General features: G+C 38.4%; 1 protein-coding gene across 4 annotated transcripts in view; it reads left to right on the plus strand.

Annotated features, from left to right (window-relative positions):
* The window catches only part of SORBS1 (sorbin and SH3 domain containing 1), a 177,341-nt gene that overhangs the window by 92,475 nt on the left and 62,084 nt on the right, over window positions 1-22,782 (plus strand). For all 4 annotated transcript variants that reach the window (XM_089656208.1, XM_089656211.1, XM_089656209.1 and 1 more), the window contains 3 exons: window positions 3,755-3,838; window positions 10,415-10,480; window positions 19,147-19,239. In XM_089656208.1, the coding sequence (XP_089512334.1) occupies window positions 3,755-3,838; window positions 10,415-10,480; window positions 19,147-19,239 (243 nt within the window). The remainder of the gene's footprint in view (window positions 1-3,754; window positions 3,839-10,414; window positions 10,481-19,146; window positions 19,240-22,782) is intronic.

A 22,782-nucleotide genomic window follows, 5' to 3' on the forward strand; every position in this document is an offset into this window, starting at 1 on the left:
GCTCCTGTTGCTGTCAATCACAGCCAGTGACCAGAGAGCAGGAAGCGGGGCCAATGGACACACAGAGCACAGCTCGGTAGCAAGCCTGCACGAGTACCTCCATAGCAAGTTGCTTGCTATAGGTGCACTTAGAAGGGAGAGGAGCCTGAAGCGCCGGCGGAGGACTGCAGAAGAAGGGGATCAGGGCTCCTCGGTGCAAAACCACTATACAGAGCAGGTGAGTATGACATGTTTATTATTTAAAATATTTTGTGTCCTTTAACTGACAATTATTTGGTCATGCAACACTGTAACCAAATGAATGTTATAGAATTTTTTTGAGACAGATAGCTTTTTCTTTTAGTGGTATTTAATAGCCTTAGTTTTTTTTATTTATTACTTTATAAAAAAAACTTAACAGTGCATGTTGGTTGCAGTCATGTGCACTGCTCTATGCACACTACAAATCCCATAGTCCCTAGTCCATCTTAGGAGCGAGCAAAAGAGGGTGACTAGATTGCTACATACAGTGGGACTATGGAGAACAAATGTAGCCACCCTCTAATAAGAAATCGGATCTGAGCAGCAAAAAAGAGGAATTTGGAGAAGGTGAAGAGCAGGAGAAGGTACATTTCTGAATTGAGAGTACATACAGTACATGAATAAGATTTTCTTTCTCAAAACCAGAGTTTAGTGTCACTTTAAATTAAACTATTGCTTTGCCCATTTAGGGCAGGGCATGGTCACATTAGATTGGCTACCCAACTCAATAGTACATATTCACACACTTCATTCCCTTTCTGCTCAATTTGGATTTGAGAGTGAACAAAAATAAGCAGTATTTCAGGTAGGGAGAATCTGTGGCAGGACCCCCTTCTACCATATGACACCACAGATGCCTGCTGGCATTTTTTCCATGTATGTGTTATTCCCACTAGTCTATTCCAGGGGTCTCCAAACCTCCTAAGTAATGGGACAGTTTTCTGTCCTTCAGGCTTAAAGGGGGCCAGACTGTGGCCAGTGAGAGCAGAAAATGATGGTGTCATTTGGGAAATTGGTGCTCCATCATTGATGTAATAGCACCCCTAGGGCCAGATAAGGGCAAGCAAAGGGCCGCAGTTTGGATACCACTGGTCTATTCTCTTCATTTCATAGCTTTTCTCTTGGTTTCACTGCTTCCAGTACTGTTATAGCTTTTATCCAATCATATTTCAGCCATGATAGCCATCATGTGTTGCCAGTGTCAAAGAAATCTGCCATTTGGTGTTCAGAATCAACAGTGCAGATAACTGTAGCTTTTAGTAAATGGCAATGAAAGTGTAGCTTTAACCAATCAGATTTCGAGTTGGTGACACCAGGGCCATCTAGCAGGTGTACAATCACATCTGCATCCTTTTCTAATTTTCCAGACTGAACTGTGACAGATCAGAGGTAGCCTGATGTAAATGGACACAGCAAATCGTTGTGTCCCTGCTTCTGTAGTCTCCTGGGACATGTGAAGGTTATACATAAATAAAAGATGATCATTGTAAGCACCCCTGTTAGTGGTAAATATTTTTTTTTAAACAACAAACTTACTGACTAGCTGAAAATAAATGAATGAAAGCCTACAAGAAAAAAACAATTGCAGCCATCACATCTAAGGATTGATAAGCTGCTATATGATGTTTACTTTGGGGTTTAATATTGCTTTGTGTAACTTTGCTGATTTATAGGTAATCCTGGCCCTGCTTTTTCCATGTCCCCGTTATTACCCTGTACATTTTTCAGGTTACAACTAAAAATTGATGGAATAATTCAGGCAGGACATTACTGAGAGGCTAGGTGTGAAATGCACTGCCTGTCATTGCTGTAATTATGTCTTTATTCATCATACTCCATGATTTGTGACAGGTTGTACAGTTTCACTGCTTCCATTGATGCTTTATTCATCAGAATTAATGGGGTGCAGTAAAGCATAGGTAACAGTAGATGGCATCATTGATTTACAGTTGTATACAAAGTAATCCATTCATTGAGGTGTACAGTATAATACATCCTAAAGTAGGATCTTTCATGTTAAAGTGATACTAAATCAAACCTTGCTTACACCAAAATATAAAATGTTTTTAAGTTCTCTATGCTTCCCCTTCCCTGTGTGAAGAGGAAGAGAGGGGAGAAGAGATCAGTGCTGTGCACAGCTACATTATTATTATATAGCGCCAACAGTTTGCTCAGTGCTTTACATCTCTTCTCCCCTCTCTTCCTCTTCACACAGGGACTCAAACAGTAGCAGGGGCCATTGGCTCTTGCTGCTGTCAAACAGGTGCGGTGAAAAGAAAGTGGGGGGGCCTAAGTCCCTCTGTGTGTGTCTATGGAGTGCGGCTCCATATACACTCAGATCCACAGTGAGCACGCAGCTTTTGTCCCCATAGCCAACGGCCTGCTATGGGGACACGCAAAGAAAAGGAGGAGCCAGAATGACCGGCAGGGGACCCGAGAAGAGGAAGATCGGGGCCGGTCTGTGCACAGAGCAGGTGAATATAACATGTTTGTTATTTTAATTTTTGTTTAAATATGCCTTTAGTAACACTTTAAGTGAAGTATATTCATGAGATGTGCTGTGCATTTCAGCAAAGTTGAGGAAAGCCGTATGGCAATATGAATTGTGAACACAAGGCCTTTCATCTATTGCTTTCTCAGTGTTGTAATATATATACACTACTATACATCATTGCAAAATTCTGATATATAATGTTCCTATGTGAAGGAAAGAGAAGTAGTATTAAAACTAGGTTTTCAGGCCGAATTCTTGTGTGGTGTGGTGTTTTAAGATATTTGTTTATACCCTAATTACATTTTTGGGTTCTTGTGTCTAGTAACCCTTTAACACTGCCTGCATATTCTGTTAACCGATACATAGTTGGTGAAAGAGATTGCAGGCAATGAATTTGTATAGCTGACATTTAGGGCTCATGCACACATGGCTTAAATAACTCAGGTTATACAGTGTGTGGTATTTTTTTGTGCCTGTAATTGCACCTCTGTGTTAGGCTATTTGTCCATGCACACCTAGGCATTTAAAGGGTCATTAGAAAAGGAGTGTTTACAGGCTTTAAAAAAACCTCACCTGCACGTTCAGGAGAAAAGGGCAAAAAAAAACAAGTGGCGTGCGTGAAAATGTATAAACTCATATAAACATTAGACTCGTTCAACACTTAAACGTTCATTCATTCCAGTGGCCAGAATAAATTAATATTCTGTCCAATAGAATTCTTAAATGCCTAAACGCTTGACATGCTTAAACACGTGCAGTATGCAGCTTTAAGCGTGTTCTTTAACCTGCTTTTTCCTGCTAGGAGTAAAAGGGGTTCAGAAGAGAAATTCAAACGCCAAGTGTGCATGAGACCTTATACTTTTAGCAGTCTACTTTAATCTGCCTTACTCCTTTTATGTTACTTCCAGCTTGCGTGTACTGCTTATACTGTCACTTTATCCATTGTACTTGAAGCGCCTTACTAATATGTCTCCTGTATGCTGTGTGTCTGTGTCTCATCTAAAGTCGGATTGTGCTGTGAGCTCTGTTTCTTGCATATCCATGTTCTGTTAAAGATGCAGGATGAAGTGTGACCTCACATCTACTTTTACAGATAATAAATCTCTCCTCTTGGTTTCCAGTTCTGGCAGTGGAAAGGCATACTTGAAAAATCTGCATCTCTAACAGCCTCTTTTCTGTGTTCTTTTTCATGATCTTCTTCTCCTTCTTCCTTCCATTCCCCTGTCATGACCTTTGTAGACTCGGGATAAAAGCCCAGAAGAGATAGATTTAAAGAATGAGCCTTGGTATAAATTCTTTTCCGAGTTGGAATTTGGGAAACCGGTAAGTAAGGATAGATTTCAGCTTCTTTGTGCTTTGCCATAGCTGCAGATAAGATGATATTAACAACAGAACCATGGCCGTTTTTATTGGAATCTTGAATAGGAAATACAAAAAAAAGTCATCATGCTAACTTTTAATATATACTAGAAAGCAACATTTTATCGTTCTGATCAGGATACAGAAGTTGTAATGGCGCAGGGGGCTTCTTAATTTTATGGCAGAGAAAAAGTATTACATAGTTTTAGGTTTGTAAATATCAACTACTATTATTCTTGTTATAATTATTAGTAAAATGAATATGTTAAATTATAGGTTTGCAGAAAGGAACCTCTTTATTCAACACTGTTTTCATTCCATTTACTAGCCTTTATTTTCCCCATTTTTCAGTATTCATTACTTGTTTGCTCGTTTCTTTAAATCAGTCAGCTCTGTTTATTTTTCCATTGTGTTTTATTCAATTTTAAATATATATACAGTAATAAACACAATGGGGTTGATCTACTAACACTGGAACACTCAGAACTGGTGCAGCTGTGCATGATAGCCAGTTAGCTTCTAACTTCAGCTTGTTCAATTAAGCTTTGACAATAAAACCTGGAAGCTGATTGGTTCCTATGCAGAGCTGCACCAGATTGTGCACTCTCCAATTTTAGTAAACAAACCCCATAGTGCTTAAGCTAATAACACACAAACAATTATTTTTTCTTTTGTCTTTATTAAACGCACCCATTAAACATTCACAGTGCGGGAGAAAAAAGTAAGTGAACCCATAGATGAAAGCTAGTTAGAGTCAGTAGTTTGTACACCTAAAATCCAATTAATGAAATGAGTTTGGAGGTGTTGTTTAGAGCTACTTTGACAAGACACTCAAACCTTTTAATCTTGCTGTTCATAAAAAGCATCAGCTGGTGTGAACCATGCCTCGCAAAAAGAAGCCGAAGACAAATGATGAAGAGTAGTTGATCTGCATAAGGCTGGAAAGGGATACAAAGAAATCTCAAGGCACAAGGGATACAAAGAAATCTCAAGGCACGATGCAAAATCCTCAGTGAGGTAAAGAAAAGGCCATGAGTAACAGCTAAAGGTTTGAACACATCACTGGAATAGGCAAACATCCCTGTTCATGAGTCTACCATACGTAAGTCCTTGAATGGGCAGGATGTCCATGGCAGAACACCATAGAGGAAGCCGTTGCTCTCCAAAAATAACATAAAAAATAACATTGCTGCGCACCTGAAGGTTGCCAAAATTCTACTGGGAAAATGTTTCGTAGACTGACAAAAAAAGGAGGGAAGAATACGCAGCACAGTGTATAGCATAAAAAGGGCACAGCTTATCAAAATATCGAAACATTATCCTAACAGTGAAGTATGGTAGAGGGAACATCATGATTTGGGCTAGCTTTGCTTCCTCAGGGCCTGGAAAACTTGCCATCATTGAGAGGAAAATGAATTCCCAAGTTTACCAAAATATCCTACAGACTAATGTCAGGGTGGCTGTCTGCCAACTAAAGATTTGTAGAAGTTGGGTGATGCAGCAGGACAATAACCCTAAGCACCAAAATATATCCATCACAGACTGTCTTCAGAAAAAAAAGTTTGCCTTTTGAAGTGGCCCAGTCAGAGCCCACACCTTAACCCTATAGAAATGCTGGTGAATGATCTCAAGAGAGCGCTTATACCAGACTTCCTACAAATATGTCTGAGCTGAAGTAGTTTTGTAAAGAGGAATATTCAAAAATTCCTCCTGAACATTGTGCAGGCCATCGAGAACTACTGTAAGTGCTTGCTTGAAGTTGTTGATGCCAAAGAAAATTCAACCAGCTATTAACTTCAAGGGTTCACTTACTTTCTCCCCCAGCACTGTGAATATTTAATGAGTGTGTCCAGTAAAGACAAAAGAAATTAGAATTGGTTGTGTTTTCTGCTTAGGCAAATTCTGTTTGTCTATTGTTGTGACTTAAGTTGGCCATACATGATTCATTTTCTTTCATTCAACCAGTGGAAAATTAACCAATTTCCCAACACACTCGATGTGGATGGGGGGATCCTTCCCGCTGAGCTATTGTATTTTGACAGTAGGGAGACTTAACCAGTATCAGAATATACTCATCAGCACTGCTGGCTGTAGCTTGCAGCACTGACTGAGCAAAAATTTTCCGACAGGCTGGTCATACAGATGTCAATTGAGAGATTGACTTCTGTACAACCAGCCTGCCCATACATGGATCAAAATTTGTCTGGTCCCTGCTGAACCAGCAAAATTTTTGATCCATCTATGGCCGACTTTAGATGAGGATCAGATCGTATTTTATGGCAAATTACTTCAGAAAGCCAGTTTAATTCCAAGAAGTTCACATACTTTTTCTTGCAACTGTATATATACAGAGATATATATAACTGCTATCTGATCTGTGGAACTGCAGCACCCCAAAAAACAGCAAACTTTAGCATGTCAGATGGTAACATTTCATTCAGCTCTAGAATATTCTGCAGGAAAGAAAGGTGATGTACAAAATGGGATTTTAAAGCCTTTACTTTACTTTTTTTGATCTTTCATGAGGTACTTTATTGCATAAAGCAAATTTAGTAGCATGATTCTTTTAAAAATTAACATCATGAAAGATGCCTGTTTGTTCATAGGCCACGCTGCAGAAAGACATTGGGGAAGGGGATGTTTGTAGCAACCAATCAAATGTAGTAATTTTTCCACTGTAGGTTTCGAAAAATGGTGTGGGCAACATACCTATCTTTATGTTACTCCATAGTCATGTACTCAACCAGTTTTATGTTTTAGTCTATGCTGTTATGTTCTTTAATGCTGAATATGAAAGAGTTTGTTATTTATATTTTTGTAAAATGCTTAGGACGCATATAGTATTAATGTGTGTGGTTTGTATTGCATCGGTTGTGGATTTAAATAAGCAAGTAATTTGTGTTAAAATCGCAGTGTGCCATACTAAAATTATACCTCCCCTATGTATCCTGTGTTAAGCTCATACATCATAGGAGATGTGTATTTCCTATTCTGGAAAAACCACTTTTGAGAGGCTTCCACAGTAGGTGGTCATAAAATGCTCAGGTATAATTGCACCAAGGGGAAGTTCAGGCAAAAGCAGCTATTTGGTAGCTCTGCAGAAACTGTGACCGACCTCAGTGGGAGTCCAGTGGTATGGTTTCTGTGGGAAAGGTAAATATTACAAGGTAGTTTTTGCCTTTTGTTTTAAGTTAGCAAGATGGTCAGATAGAAGTTTAACTCATGTACAGTGAAGGATATAAGTATTTGATCCCCTGCTGATTTTGATCATTTGGTAGCCCAGTCCAGCCTTGTGTAGGTCTACAATCTTGTCCCTGACATCCTTGGACAGCTCTTTGGTCTTTGCCATGGTGGAGAGTTTGGAATCCGATTGTTTGATTGCTCCTGTGGACAGGTGTCTTTTATACACCTCGAACCCCTCGTGTATTGTTTTGTTACTGTATTGTCTCATGTTCTGTCCCCCACTATAATGTACAGCGCTGAGCAAACCTTCTGGCGCTATATAAATACTGTATAATCCTTCCACTGGCTTCCAATTGCCCAATGCATTAAATTCAAACTACTAACATTGACATACAAAGCCATTCATAACGTTGCCCCAAACTACATCACCGACCTGATACCCAAATACCACCCTACCCGTAATCTTTGCTCCTCACAAGACCTCCTACTCTCTAGCTCCCTGGTCTCCACCTCCCACGCCCGACTGCAGGACTTCGCCAGGACTTCCCCCATCCTCTGGAACTCTCTACCCCAATCCATCAGACTGTCACCTTTCCTCCTCACCTTCAGGCACACCCTGAAAACCCATCTCTTCAGGGAAGCCTACCCCACCCTCACCTAATTGCTGATCTACACTCTACACTCCTCCTACTACTCCATCCCCCACAGCCACTTCCTCCTGTACCACTATCCCCTCCCTCCTAGATTGTAAGCTCGAAAGAGTAGGGCCCTCGAACCCCTCGTGCTTTGTCTTATTACTGTTTTGTCTCATGTACTGTCCCCCAGTATAATGTACAGCGCTGAGCAAACCTTTTGGCGCTATATAAATACTGTATAATAATAATAATATACAGCTAACAAAATTTGATTATCAGTACTCCCTTTAAGAGACTGCTTCTAATCTCAGCTTGTTACCTGTATGAAAGACACCTGGTAGCCAGAAACCCAGCTGAAGGATCGGGGATCAAATACTTTTTTTCCCTCATGAACATGCAAATCAGTGCATAATTTATTAGACATGCATTTCTTTTGAATTTTTGGTTGCTATTCTGTCTCTCAGTGTTACAATACACTTACCATTCGATTTTTTGAATGATCATTTCTTTGTGAGTGGGCAAACATTAAAAATCAGCAGGGGATTGAATACTTCTTTCCTTCACTGTATAGATATGCTTTAATATATACCTGCTGCCTAATTTCCTCATCCATTGTTTCCATTTTATATATGGTCCATTGGCCTTACCAATCCCTTTACATTATTCTTTTACACAGATATTAATATTCATACATATGCTTACTTTAATGAAGTATAAATATAAATTTGTAAATCTTGTAGGCTATGTTTTACTATGCTGCATAAAGATGTAAATGTGCCTTTTAATAAAAGTTCAACAAAAATAATAATTTTAAAAATTATTAAATACATTAATTTAAATTAACTTTAAAACTTACAAAGGTCTCTACCCTGAAATTTCTAGTACATTTTTACAGCTGCAATTAAATCCTTGTCTTTATCAACCAGTACTGATTAGGTAGGTTATCTACCAACCTATTACATCTCCTTATGATTTCAGGGCCTTTGTTTTCAGGTACATGCAGCAGTTATGCAAACTATAGAGGCAACAGAAAAGTTCCCTTGTTGCAAAAAAAGAAATGTTTTGGCCCCTAGAGTGCTGGAAAAATATAAATGGGCGATTCAGCTTGATAGCATCTACTCGTAGCCAACATAATAGTAACCAAAGAAAAAAAAATTAATCACTTTAGATCGGTTAATCCCAAAGTGATATTGTAGTTACGGTTGGGTTGTGGGCCACGGTTGGTTTCTTAGGGACTTCATTAGTAAAGTTTGTTTTCTTCCAGTCCACTCTCTTTTAGGTGTCTCCATTCCTACTACTAATTGTTGATAATATATCAAAAGTGTAGCTGAGGGAGTGAAATCTCATAATTTTTGTAGCTATTATGTAGGCCTGGTAAGTGAAGTGCAGATCTTGCCACCAAAGCAACCAAGAAATTTCATAAATGGTTACTTTATCAGCAGCTACCAAAAAGTGAAATAAGTTTATTGGATGGACTGTCTTGTTAAGGTACAACAAGTACTTCCAGATTTAGAATAAGAAGCATTTCTAGAATAAACAGTACCCATTAGTATATATTGTGCTCAGTTTGCCAAACCGAATGGATCTGTAAAAGTTATGACTTGCTATACATTGTTGTATGCTATACATTGTTGTAGACTAATAGGGGGCCAGTGCAGCATGTGCAGGCTTTAGTTTCTTTACAAGTCTTGCACACTTCACCAGAATTACTGATCAGAAATGTTATTCAGACCTTTCCCAATACATTTGTTCCTCATGGTTTTCCCCAAAAACTGCATATGTTTAGCAAGATTTATTTTAGTAGAATGATCTGATACAATTATAACTTGTCAGAAGAAATGCTAGAAAAGGATAACTATGAACACCAATTAATTTTTCGCAAGTGTAACTTTATGCCAATAGTATGAACAGTTTATTTTGTAGTAAAACTGTACTCTGGATCATGAAGTCTTCTTTTCCTACTGAACAGATCCATGTATTCCTCAGCCATTTCACTTGGTAATGAAGGCTATATTTAACTGAGCTATATAATAACTATCTCAAACGTAGTTACAATCTTTTAAACAAGTTTGTTGTGTGAAAGCATGTGCCATATTCTGGATGATATATCAAAGTACTTTTGTCAGAGGTCATTAGCTGATTTTGTTGTGAATAGAGATATTCTATGTATTCCTTGGCTGAAACTTTATCTCATTGTCCTGCAATGCCATCATGGAATTTCAGCCATTTGTAAATGTGGTATGTACTTTTGGCCTTAAAGCAAAGTAAATGAAAGCTCTATCTGCCTTTTCCTGCAAAGACCAATATTTTCTAAGCTTCTGTCCTATTTTAGTTGATGTAATGGAGTTAAAGTGCTGTTTTCCAGGTGACCCTAAAAGGTCACAAAATGCCTTCTAGAATACAGGTGACCAACCTGTATTCATGTAGAAGCCTGCCTGGTCATGTTAGAGCTTCCTTTAGATCTAAACTCCAAATCTCTGAACCATTTTTGGACTAATCTAAACTGTAATTCCTTACAATTCTTTGCATGCCTGCTTCATGCTTCCCACTATGGTATGGGACATGCTTTTGCTTGTTTCCCCTTTTTTTATTCTTTTCCTCCTAATGAAGATGCAAATCCTTTACTTGTGTGTTCTCTCCAAATTCATTCTCCTTGTGATATCTTTTCTCCGTTTCTCTCTCTTTTTTTCATTTCCTTATTTCCTCTTCTGCTTTTCATCAGCCTCCAAAAAAGATATGGGATTATACTCCGGGGGATTGCTCTATCCTCAAAGTAGAGGATAGGAAGGTAATAACGTTCTCTTAATTCTCGCTGATAAAGACTGCTGTAGCATCTAACGTGTGTTTGTGCGTTTATGCTTACATTTGAGTGTGCTTATAGTACAGCTTCTGAGCTATTCAGTGTAACTTGCATTTAAAGCAAAGTGCACAACTCTCCTGGCCTTGTCATACAGTGGTTACTCTGGAGTCTGAGAGATGCATATAAAACTAGCCCACACTGGGAATAGTCTACTATGACAGGCTAAAAACACCACTCTGGGTTAAAAGATTTGCCAAGCTTGGTGGAGTTGTATTGTTAATCTCCAAGTGCCATTGTACAAGAGTACAGATAAAGTGTCTTTTGAATACTGAGTGGGTAGAGGTTTTGTGAACTCTTAAAATTCCGCACACAATATTCCATCCCAGCCCTTCTTGTACCTCTCTGGCACCGGTTTATGTACATCAAAAGATTTTCCAAGCTTTGTGTGGAGTAATATTGTTAATTTCTAACTGCCATTGTACTAGAGTACAAATAACATGTTTTGTTTTTTTAAATCAAGTAATTTTTATTAACCAATTTTTTTTCAAAAGCAAAAATAAAAGTTACAAAGAACGTTGTATTACAAAAATAAAAGTACTTACATGTTTTTGAATACTGAGTAGGTAGAGGCTCTGTGAAGTCTTCAAATCCTACACACAATCTTCCAACCCAGCCCTTCTGGTACCTGTCACATTATTCATGACATCAAGTTCTACAGTCATACCTAGGCTGCAGAATAAGCCAGAGTCGTGGTTATTTTAAAAAATGTGGTCTAGTTTGATAGCCAAGTATGCAAATTACATTTTTCAAATTCTGTTAATAAAAGGAGAATGTAAATGAAGTCATGAAAAAATCCATACAATATCAGGTTCTCTCTACTCAATTTGAGCTCCAGGAGTCCCTAAATTGAAGTATAAAGCTCCAGCACTACACAGTTTTAATTTTTTAAACGGATAGGTTTGGAATTGGTTGGTTTTGCACAGATCACACCACCTGCCTTTGGCTACAGTAGTGTAGTCTTTACAACACATAAAAATCACATGTTTTTTGCCAACTGTGCATCCAGAAACAAAACCGGTAATCTATTTTGTTGCTGATTTTTAAGTTTATATAATTTCCCGTTATTCTTATCAACTAGGGCTTATTTTGTTATTTTAGCTGAAGTGCTGCTTGAACTGTGAAACATCCTAAATATGTAATTTCATAGTTACCATTCATTTATAAATAACTTTTATTTTCAAATGACCCAGGTGTTTTAGACCTAAAAATATGGTCCTACGTATAGTAATGGATTGAAATATAACAAATAATCAATACTGTGGCGCCTCCTAATAACAAAACATAAAGTAATCATAGTGACTATGCTGACCAACTATTTCCAATTTACATAATAGCAGCTGCCCCTAATAAGTGTATACCCACAAATCTAATACAAAAGTTTGTAAGATAGGAGGCGCTTGCTTAACATAATAATAAAGAAAGTGTCAGAAGAAAGCCAGTAAGGTGCATTTCCCAACACTATAAAAGCAAATGAAAGTTTTATAAGAGGATACTGGATAGTGCCTATTTTCCACACACAAGGAAGCGTGAACCATCACTTCTGGGTCCTTATGACTTCAGGTCCGCCAGATCAATGTTGGAGCACACGCCGACTAGTCTAGGAGATGCGGTGACATCTCCATTAATCTATCTAGGATGTATTAACGTGTCAGGATTTTAGCCACCTGGTCATGTGAGTGACATTTTAATACATTTTGTTTGGTACCAAGGATCTTAATAAATACTACACTTAGATGTTTTTTATGGATATCCGCTGTTTTATTGAGCCCGTTTGCTAGATATTGTTGATTGAAGGAAAGTCTGGAGAGCTACCCCATGAGAGGATAGGCTTGGAGAATTTAACGCTGTTTGACCATTCTAACCGGGGGTCAAAACTTTCTGGTGAGTGTGGAATTCAGTTACTTAACACCAGTGGTGAAGAAGATCAGTGTGGAAAATAGGCACTATCCAGCATTCTCTTATAAGACTTTAATTTTTCTTATGGTGTGGGGAAATGCACCTTACTGGACCTTCTTCTGACACAGATCTGTTCTTCTGTTTATTATTATGTTGAGCATGTGCCTCCTATCTTATAATTTTTTGTATAATAATGGATGCCTGTACATAACTCTCTTAGGTTGGCATTCTGCCGTGCTGCACCCAGTAGCTAGCCTCCAATTACTGGGTAACAGAAAGGCCTGTCTTAATGACATTTCGTCTTGATATATTGTAGACATGTCCAAGCTTCAATGGTATTAAAAACATAAATTTGTCTCCATATTCAAGGAGCTCCTCAGGCACAAAGTGGATGAATATCAAGCTAATAGCAATATGGACTGCTGCTGACTTTTATAAACCGCTTATTTTTTATTGGTTTTATTTATGTGACAGGTGGACTTTTCAAGAAAAGCTGTAATACGAGAGAGACACAGATTGCTGTTGCTTCTGGTTTTATTACTTTGAGTCTCTAACTTAGAACAAGCATGCAGCAAGTGAAGTCTTGTTCCAGCTAAGTGATTCCAAATGCTTTAAAGAATAAGTTCACCTTTTGGACAAAAATAAAAAAAATGCAAATTTTTTTCAAGGTAAAAAATTGTGTATTTATTATTTTTGTCCAAAGGAGCCTGGAAAGCATTGCACCAGCGATCAGTAGATCGCTGATGCCATGCAGGTCTCCAGCAGACCTGTCAGAATATCTGCTTGCCATATGGGATGTCAAGCAGCTATACTGACAGGAAGCTTCAATGAACTACCACGGTGCTCCACAGCAACCTGGTTCACTGAAAACTACAAGCCCACAGCCGCTAAGGCTGCTGGGATTTGTAGGCACTCATTCACAGAACTCTGTGAATGAGTGACGCGGCTGTGTGGGGGGCGTCCCGCACGTCCACGCTGTTTTCAAATCTGTCAGATACTATGGAGAGATGTTTCCCTATTCTATCTGTCAGAGGGAGGGGGCGGCAGCGGGCACGGCTGCAGCTATGGGAACATGTTACATGTTCGACCCTAAAAACGGGTGTAACATGTTCCAAAGGTGAACTTATCCTCTAAAGCAAGATAACCAGCTTGATAGCCATGCAGCTAGGATATCTAGAAGGAGGTTATCAATGGTAGCTCACATGTCTCAAATGACAGGTTCCTAGTATGCTAGGTAGTAGCTTGATGTTCTCTGTGTATTGCTGAGCTTTTGCCATCAGGCTCATCTGGCTGTTTGCATAGTTTGTGACACCAGTATCCATTAATGTAATCCACAAGCATACAAATGAAGATAAGGGATGAAATCCACCAAGAAACACAGTGCTGGAAGAAACCTGTGCTGGAAGAAACCTGTGCAGTAAAACAAATAATAACCTTGCTATATAAAAAAAAAATCTATTAGGCCTTCAAAATTGAGTTATGTTTCTTAAACAAAATTATATATCTAAATAAAACTAAATAGGAACATGTGGTCAATGTAGTTGAAGAAGAAATGCAGACAGATGCAGTGTTTTACACATGACTTGTTTTTTGAAAAACATTAACCACCAGTAAACAGTGCAAAGTACATTCTGTTGGCCAGTGCACAGTGCCTAACCTGGTGGCCGGTAGTAGCGCAAAGTCTGCTGTAGTCATAAATGTGCCATGGTTGGTACAAGCAAGCAGAAAAATCAAAAGTCAATTTACTATATGCACTTAAAGGCAAACAGATCAATAAATCAATAGCTCAAGGGACTCTTAAGACTAAACAATAATTTAGGGGGATGCATCTGTATTACTGTAAGAAATTATACTTTATATCTACAAATCCTATTCATATGCACAAACATTAGTGGGTATAATAGATGTATGTTGGCATATCAGCCCAAATGTTTGGATCTAGAAAGTGGCATGGCTTAGCAAGATAAACATAATTTAGTCCAAGTAGCCATGTCTAGGTCAGGGTCTAGGTTTGGCATATCTGACATGAGATTTGTCTTAAATGCTTTAGTGCAAGTATAAATTGTTAGATTTGAATAGATACTGTACAGGTCTCATGGCATTGGCCAACTTTGCCTAGTTCTGATAAAACCATACTAAATGTGCATGGTAATGCTCACTCATCGCAAATGGTATTTAACACTTATGACTGTTGGCATGTTCATATTTCAGGCTGTTGGTGGTATTACTGAAGCACTAGTTAAATATCAATTTTGTTTTAGCCTTCATCACCAAAATGATTTACATTGAAGGTAAAATTAAAGGATCTAGGGTATTCTTTTCTCCTTCATTTGATATAAATAAAGTACTCATTAAAGGAAACTTAAAGAAATATGTGAGGTGTCCTTGCTTTCTTGGAAAATGCCTATACTCTGGCTGTCATGGTGACTATGTGGTGTCAATACTTCTGAGCTACAGACCCAAAAGTATGTACATAAGGAGTTATGCGGTTGAATTACTAAAGACAAATAGACTGTTCACTTTTCAAAGGAAATTTTCAGTTTGCAGATTAATTGTCCCCAGTACTTAGTGTGAAAATTCAATTTGTTTAGGATACCCAATTGCGCTCAAAAAACATTATTTTGCTTTCACATGGTTGGATGATGGAAGTCAGCAGAGCTTCATCACATTCACAAAGCTCTGGGGAAAATTTCCTTGCAAAGTGAACAGCCTGTTTGCCTTTAGTAAACCAACCCAATGACTTCACTTGCTCTATTATTTTCATGGGACATCAGAAAGTATTGATCAGTATTAACAAAACAGCCAGACAATTTGCATTTTTACAAGGCATCCAGCAATAACATCCTTCATATTTCTCTTATGACATGCTTCCTTTAACCACTTGCCTACCGGGACTTATACCCCCTTCCTGCCCAGGCCAATTTTCAGCTTTCAGCGCTGTCGCACTTTGAATGACAATTGCGCAGTCATGCAACATTGTACCCATCTGAAATTTTTAGCTTTTTTTTCCCACAAATAGAGCTTTCTTTTGGTGGAATTTAATCGCCACTGGGTGTTTAATGTTTTGTGCTATAAACTAAAAAAATGGCTAAACATTTGAAAAAAAAAAGTTTTTCTTTGTTTCTATTATAAAATTTTGCAAACAGGTAATTTTTCTTTTTCACTGATGTGCATTGATGAGGCTGTGCTGTTCGGCAGCACTGATGGGCACTGATAGGCGGCACTGATGGGCACTGATGGGCGGCCCTAATGAGGTGGCATGGATAGGCGGCACTGATGATGCACTGATATGCAGCAATGATGGGCTCTGACTGGCGGCACAGCTGGGCATTGACAGGTGGCACTCTGGGCAGCACTGATGGGCACAGGTGGGAGGCACTGCTTGGCACTTGTGGGTGGCATTGCTAGGCACTGGTGGGTGGCACTGATCAGGGCACTGATCATCAGTACCCTGATGATCAGTGCCGATCTGTTCTGCATTTATCCGGTGATCTGTGTCAGTGGACACAGCTGATCACGTGGTAAAAGGCTGCTGTGATAGGCCTTTTACCACATCATGTGATCAGCTGTGTCCGTAGGACACAGCAGTCATGGAGATCTCCGGGTGCACGCCACTGGGGACGCACAGAAGGGTGCGTTCTGGGTGGACGTCATGTAACGCCCTCCTAAAACAGGACAACTGTGCTGTAGCCACGTAGAGCAGTTGGCAAGTGGTTAAAGTATATATATATATAGCCAAAACTTTGTTTTGTTTTTTTAATGGAGTGGGGAAGGAATAAGACCACCATCAGGTTTTACTGAAAGTGAGGGTAAATCTCACTAATCACTATCTCCTTTAGATTTATCAAAACTCTGCAATATGAGGACAAATGTAATCAATCCATTATCAAATGAGGCAGGCACTACATAGTTGATTGTAGATCTTGAAGTGGAACTACACTGCACCTGAGCACCACAAATCAGAAATGCTACTTAATTCATTTTTAATATACAAAGCAAACTCCTATATCCATCAACGTCTCCATGCTTTATTTTGCTGAGAGATCACTTTGAAAAACACCCCTAGCACCCTTTTTGGCTGTGGCCATCCTGAGTAAGGGCAGATGATTCATGTAACATGTACTTGGAATCCATCTGTTCATGTATGCATTCTGGAGGATGTGTTTTGCTGAGAAAACCTCAACCCCCCCCCATGAAGACACGTGAGATGTACAGTATGACATAATTTTCCTGGGTCTGGAAACCAGAAAATTACTGAAAAAATTTAAAGAGTGAAGTTCGACTTTAAAGATATTATACAGTCAGGCTATATAGTGGATGGTGTAAAGGAACTCCAGATAGCAGTAAAATGACTGGGGACGGGCGTTCAAACCTTTTTACCATTCTATCCAAAGTTTAAAAAAAATTGTGGGTATAGTTTCACTTTCATCTCTCTTTAATCAATTTTGTGTAATTTTTTTAATGCATATTCACAAACGCACACAAACACACATTTAGTTTTCGTTGAGTCATTGTATTATTAAGACTTAGTTTTAGTGCTTTGTGCTGTTGAGTGTTGAATTTTTGTATCGTATTTGTACGTGGATGTCTGCCCTAATGTCATCTGTCTGTATACACTCCCTTTGTCCTGATTTTAGACATTTGGTAGTGTTCATTAGTATATATTTTAACATAATTCCATTTATTACATGTAGGGCTAAATGTGTGGTAACACACCACCTAAAGTGTAAATATTAATGCTACTCATTCCGGCATATATGCTCATTATCACTTTGATGAAAGTTGCCTTCCTAAGGAGATAGCAGTTTCTCTGCTGCATCAGTTTAATGAAATGTTTCTAAAGTATGAGAAATATATCACTGATGGTAGGTGTTGTCACTAGGGGGGCACAGTTCTCATCAAAGCTGTCTATATCAGTAAAGGACCTAGAAGTCCCAATTAATTTCATAATTGCATTCACAATAGCTTAGGTGTTACCTTTATAATAACATGACTGCCAATATAGGACACGAGGGCAGTGAATAGTGATAGTGAAAAAAGCACTGATTATGTATATTTTACCATAATCATCTTCAAATTTTCCACTGGCTAACCCTAAACAGACAGATGTCTCCTTTAGAATTATGGGTATTAAGACCTCTATCTGCCACCTGTAGCACTGAGACCCACCATTGTTTTAGAACAGTTCACCCAGTACACTGAATTGGTATACTTTCCTTAATTGACTGATGATAACCACATCTTGATTGCTCACACAGTTTGTTGAATACAGATCTTAATAGGCATGGGTGCTGAATCTTGAAATCCATTTTTTCTGCGAACTTCAGGTATAAAGATATAATTCTGGTATTTCCAACACTCAAAAAGCTAGGTGAATTAACTTGCTTTCCAGTGGTGTGCTGCGCGATCTGGCTTTTTTTTTTTTTTTTTTTAAATCTCTGAAGGTAGATTATCCCTGTTTCATATTGGTGTAACTTGACTAGTGATTGGCCCGTTCCAAACCGCATGACAAGTTGGACCCTATTGTAAGTAGTTGCTGCACTATTTTTGATGATTTAAGGTGTGACTTGCATAGACATCTGTGCATTATGTCACATAGATATCAGGCAAGTCGCACCTGAAATTGCAGTGACCAGTGGCTTTGAAATTACACTACCTTTAAGTGAAGTAGCGCAATTTGGAGTTCAGTGTGAACCAGGACTTAAACATGATCTTCAGGTAGGCCAGTTGACAGTCCCCATGTATGTGGACACCATCTGAACACAGCAACACCACCTGATCTTGTGATGAAAAAGAGGTTAGCCCTGATGGATTGTTTCATCCAATCACTATTTTTTTAAGCCAGTGGTGTTGTCAGAGCATCCCCTAAATAGTTTTGCTGTTAGAAGCTAAGTAGTCTGGCAGACATCTTCATGTGCCAGCCAGTAAGAAGTAAATCTTTGGATGTTCTGCATGATAAGCTACCTTTTTGATATTATGGATAACTTAGATGAGGACCTACTTCTGCGCTGATTATTATACCTCCTAGATTTCTGACTCAAGTTGATGGGTTTCTGAATATTATTGCTCTTTGCACTTCATTGTTACATGAAATCAGTCTTATCATAGTTATTCTGTTCATTGCTCCTTGTTTATGCAACATCTGAAAATAAGCAGTTGATAGTTAAGGTACATAAAAATGAGGACAGCTCTAGTTCGACTTCAAAAGAGTGTGCTAATTCCACTCTGAAATACAGCAAAATACCAGCAGTAAAGAACTAAACTGCTATCTAGAGACAGGCAAATGTCTTACCAAGAGCCAACAGTGGTGAGATATCTTTTCCATGGAGACATTCAATGTTTTCTCTCACTTGTCCAATTGGCAAATTCATTTTGTATGTGAACGTTTTTTTCAAAAAGATAAAAGGGAACAGTATATGTCAGGGATCTTCCATAAGGTACAATAACAAGTACTATCTGGAAAGCCCATATACCACCCAAATATCACAAAAAACATTAATATCTGTCACGTTGTGAAGACTGAGCAATTTATGAAAAGCCATGTCTGTATTGAACAATGTCAAATGTTTGATTGAATATCATCTTATTTTTGTTTGTTATGAAATTTGCTATATTGTATATTGTTTTCGTGTGCCTCATATATTATCCTCTGAGAGTTCTGTGACGTGTCCTTAATTGTCTTGTTCTTCTTTAACTAGACTGAGCTAGAGAAAGACCTCTATCAGTACGAGTCTGAGTTAGAGGCAGATTTAGAGAGAATGGACAAGTTTTATAAAGCCTCTGATAAAAGGGTATGGAAGTTTCTTTATTCTGCCATTAGTTTGCCTATGGAAATATATAAGCGTCTGCAAGAATGAGAGAATGAAGAGAAGCTCTTTTCATAACATCACTAATCCCAGCTGCAACCTGGCCTGCGGAATGTGCAGAGACAATGTCATGTTTTTCATCGCTCTGTGTGCATAATCTCCTGCCTCCAATGTGACGTACATTCCATGTAATCATAGGATTCTGCAGTAACAAGGCTGTGCATGTGTAAAAACCCGAGTACTGTAACATCTGCCTGGTATGCTGTCATAGGCCTTCGTCCCAGACACATGAAGGTGCATGCTTTTGTAGAACCATACAGCCACAATTTCATAGTTCCTTTAAGAGGCTTTAAAGCAAAAAGAAAATTAGTTTTCTTAATTATAAAACAAAAAACCTTCTTTGTAATCTATATACAGTTAAAACTACTATTACTGCAATTGACCGTTTCCTAAATAGACAACAAACAGATGTTTTTCACTGACAATTTCTAATGTGATGATCAAAGGACTGGGGAGTTGGAGACCCCTAGTGGTTCAGGCAAAAAAAATTATGGTTGGGTACAAGGGACTAAGGATGGAAGCTGAAGGTGACAATATAGGTAGACCACTTCGGACAAGGTCAAAACCAGAATAGATCCAAAAAGAAGATATTGATTCATATTTAGTCATATCTGTACACTTACTTTTGGAGAATCAGTATATTGTCTCATTAGGGCTAAACTAATCAGTTGATTTTTACATATTTAGCAAGGAAAAAAGTTAAGGTTACATCCCAGAAAAAGTTCCTAAAGGCAGAGGGTCAAATATCACATTTTATATAGTAGAAGAGATAAGCTGCTTCAAAAACAGATAGCAGTTACTACCAACTGTTTGTTGAGTTGCAATGAATGCCTTTAATTGTCACTTCTAGGAACAAAGGTACAGTGGCTGACAAGCAGTTAATTAAACCAATCAAAATCAATCAGTAGTTCAGCCATTTATTCGGTCAAACACCAGCACACATTAAGCATGCATATGGCCAAATGTGTAAAATGTGATGCTTTAAGTCATCCTTATAATTACGCTGGCCATAATACGTCAGTAACTGTATTGTTGATCCAAACCCAGTTGTAAATGCAAGTGTAATGGTACTGTAAGGGCTAATTAAGTACGGTCTTCCAAACATGAAGAGTACTGGTGTCTGAATGTTGGAAATCATCTATGTGACAGGTCAAGTTGTTCCTTTTCTTGTGTGTTTCATCCATTGATCTGCTGAGATGAAGTCATTAGTGGGCCTAATGACAGTATTAATTCAACTTGGGAAAACCGGTTACCACTTATTCTTAGTGGACCACCTAATAAAATATTTGTAAATAGACAACTCTTACTCTATGTATTGCTAATTAAAACTATAACTGTAGCTCACAGGACGATTTATACTAGTCAGTTGTTTTCAGGTCTCTGCTCTGTAGAGCGTATAGTCTAAACTAGCTATCAGGTATTCACCAAAGATTACAACTCAAGGACCCAAGAACAATTGGAAAACAGTTATACTGTCATATGTAGTTTCCTGGATGGAAACAAATTTCACCAATGTACAAATTGGGGTCTCCATGTAGAGGGGGTTACAGATGTCCCTTAATGACATGCACTCTATGCTGCAACATTCCTAGCTTATTTTCTGTAATTCTACCCTTGCAGATTGTAATTTGTAAAAATCAAAGCTCTTGAAATTCTATCCCAAAGTACTTTTGATATTCGCATGAAAAACAACAAATTAGGAGAGCACTTAAAGCCTAATTACTTTCCTCTCTTGCAAAATCATTTTGTCAAGTGCTCATTTGAGCAAGTCTAATTTGCTATATGTGTTACAAGTAATACATTTTGGTTCTACAAGGGGCACCAAGATTGTATAATGTGTATCTGCTCAGATGTGCTATCTTCCTTTTGGCTGATCTTTGCTTCCAAGACTTTGGCTGAGCCGTACTTTTCTTTTATCATTGGCTTTTGGACATATAAAGATGTATGCTATGTTTAGTTTGTAACATGCCTGTCGTCATGCATTTATTGTAATTATTTACTTCATATTTTGATACATGTTTCTGATGCTTGATAATCTTTGTGTTTCCCATAATGAGTTACATAGCCCAATCACACCAGTACTATGTCATAGATAGATCCTGGTAGGTTGAATCACCAACTCAAACATTTTAGAAGTCCAGTGAAAACAATTCTAGTGATCTTGGCTCTGAACAATGCATAATCACATACACTTTCCGGCTGTATTTTCTATTCTGTAAACAATACCAATTGAACCTGGAGTATGAGTCTCAGTCACAGCAGGTGGACATACTTAGGAAAGCAGGTGCAGAAATTCGCTACATAAGTCCCAGAGAAGAACATGCCAAAAGCTGATTCAACTTACTCTACATCCATTCCAACCTGAAAGTTATTTTGGAAAGACCATCCTATTAAAATGATTGATAGTGGTATATGTGTATTGAGCAAGACTTCACTATAGACTAGCATTTTATTTAACTTATTTTCTTTTTTGATCAACCAGATCTGTGCTATAAGGCTAGGTTCACAGTATGTCAGGGTGGTTGCGGATGCAGGAATCACACCTGTTCCCACACCTGCAACAATCTGCAGCCAAAATGTGCACATCTAAAAATGCAGCATATTTGCGTGTGTGGAAATTGCCAGGGAATCGCATGGTTCAAAAGCGCCATGCAATTTCCCAAGCACTGCGGTTTAAAAATGGTGCAGGAACTTTTTTTCTGCATGAAACACGTTTTGCTACCTGAGCAAATGTGGTTTGTAGAGCCCCAATAGTGTGAACCTTAAAGTAGGCCTTACATAAGCAGAACTGCTTGTCAGGATCAAAAAAGCCATGTAAAGGACTGTTCTGATCAGAGCCATCACTTCTTCCATCTAACTCGGGACCATTGGTTTTCTCTCTAGTAGATAAGCCCAAGCACAGTTTCTGAAAGTGTACTATTGTTCAGTCATTAAACCAGAAAATGTTTTCAGAACTGCTGTATCTTTGGTAAAAAGGCATGACATATGCCTGGCAATGTTCCTAAGCCAAAGCCTAAGACAGGTTTAATGGTAATTTTTTTCCTGTTTGTGCCGAAAACTAAAACAAAATCCATTGATGGTGCTGGATTTCATCTTCTGGCTTTTAAACAAAAGGCTCAATTGACTTAGCTTTCACACATTGATACAGAGCTTTAGTTTCAACACTGTGACTTTTTTTTTTTCAAATTTAATTGAATTAAAAAAAAGAAAATTCTTATTCTGCTGTTAGGCTTTTTTCTCACAGGTCCATCTGTCCATTTTTCAGGCGGACCCAATAGGACCATCCATTACCCTCTGTGGAGCAGCGAATGTATACGGTCATGTGTCTGTTTACACCCGCCTGCATCCAATCCAATCCTATTTGCTAAACACAGACAGATGGGGATCCATTCCCCATCCGTCTATTGGTTCAGATGACAGTTGGATGTAAACGGACAGGCAGTCCATTTACATCCAGACACCTCTAGA

The sequence above is a fragment of the Staurois parvus genome, unplaced genomic scaffold (assembly GCF_062004578.1).
Source record: "Staurois parvus isolate SC_StPar_1 unplaced genomic scaffold, SC_StPar_1.0 ptg000894l, whole genome shotgun sequence".
In the NCBI taxonomy this organism is placed as follows: Eukaryota; Metazoa; Chordata; class Amphibia; order Anura; family Ranidae; genus Staurois; species Staurois parvus.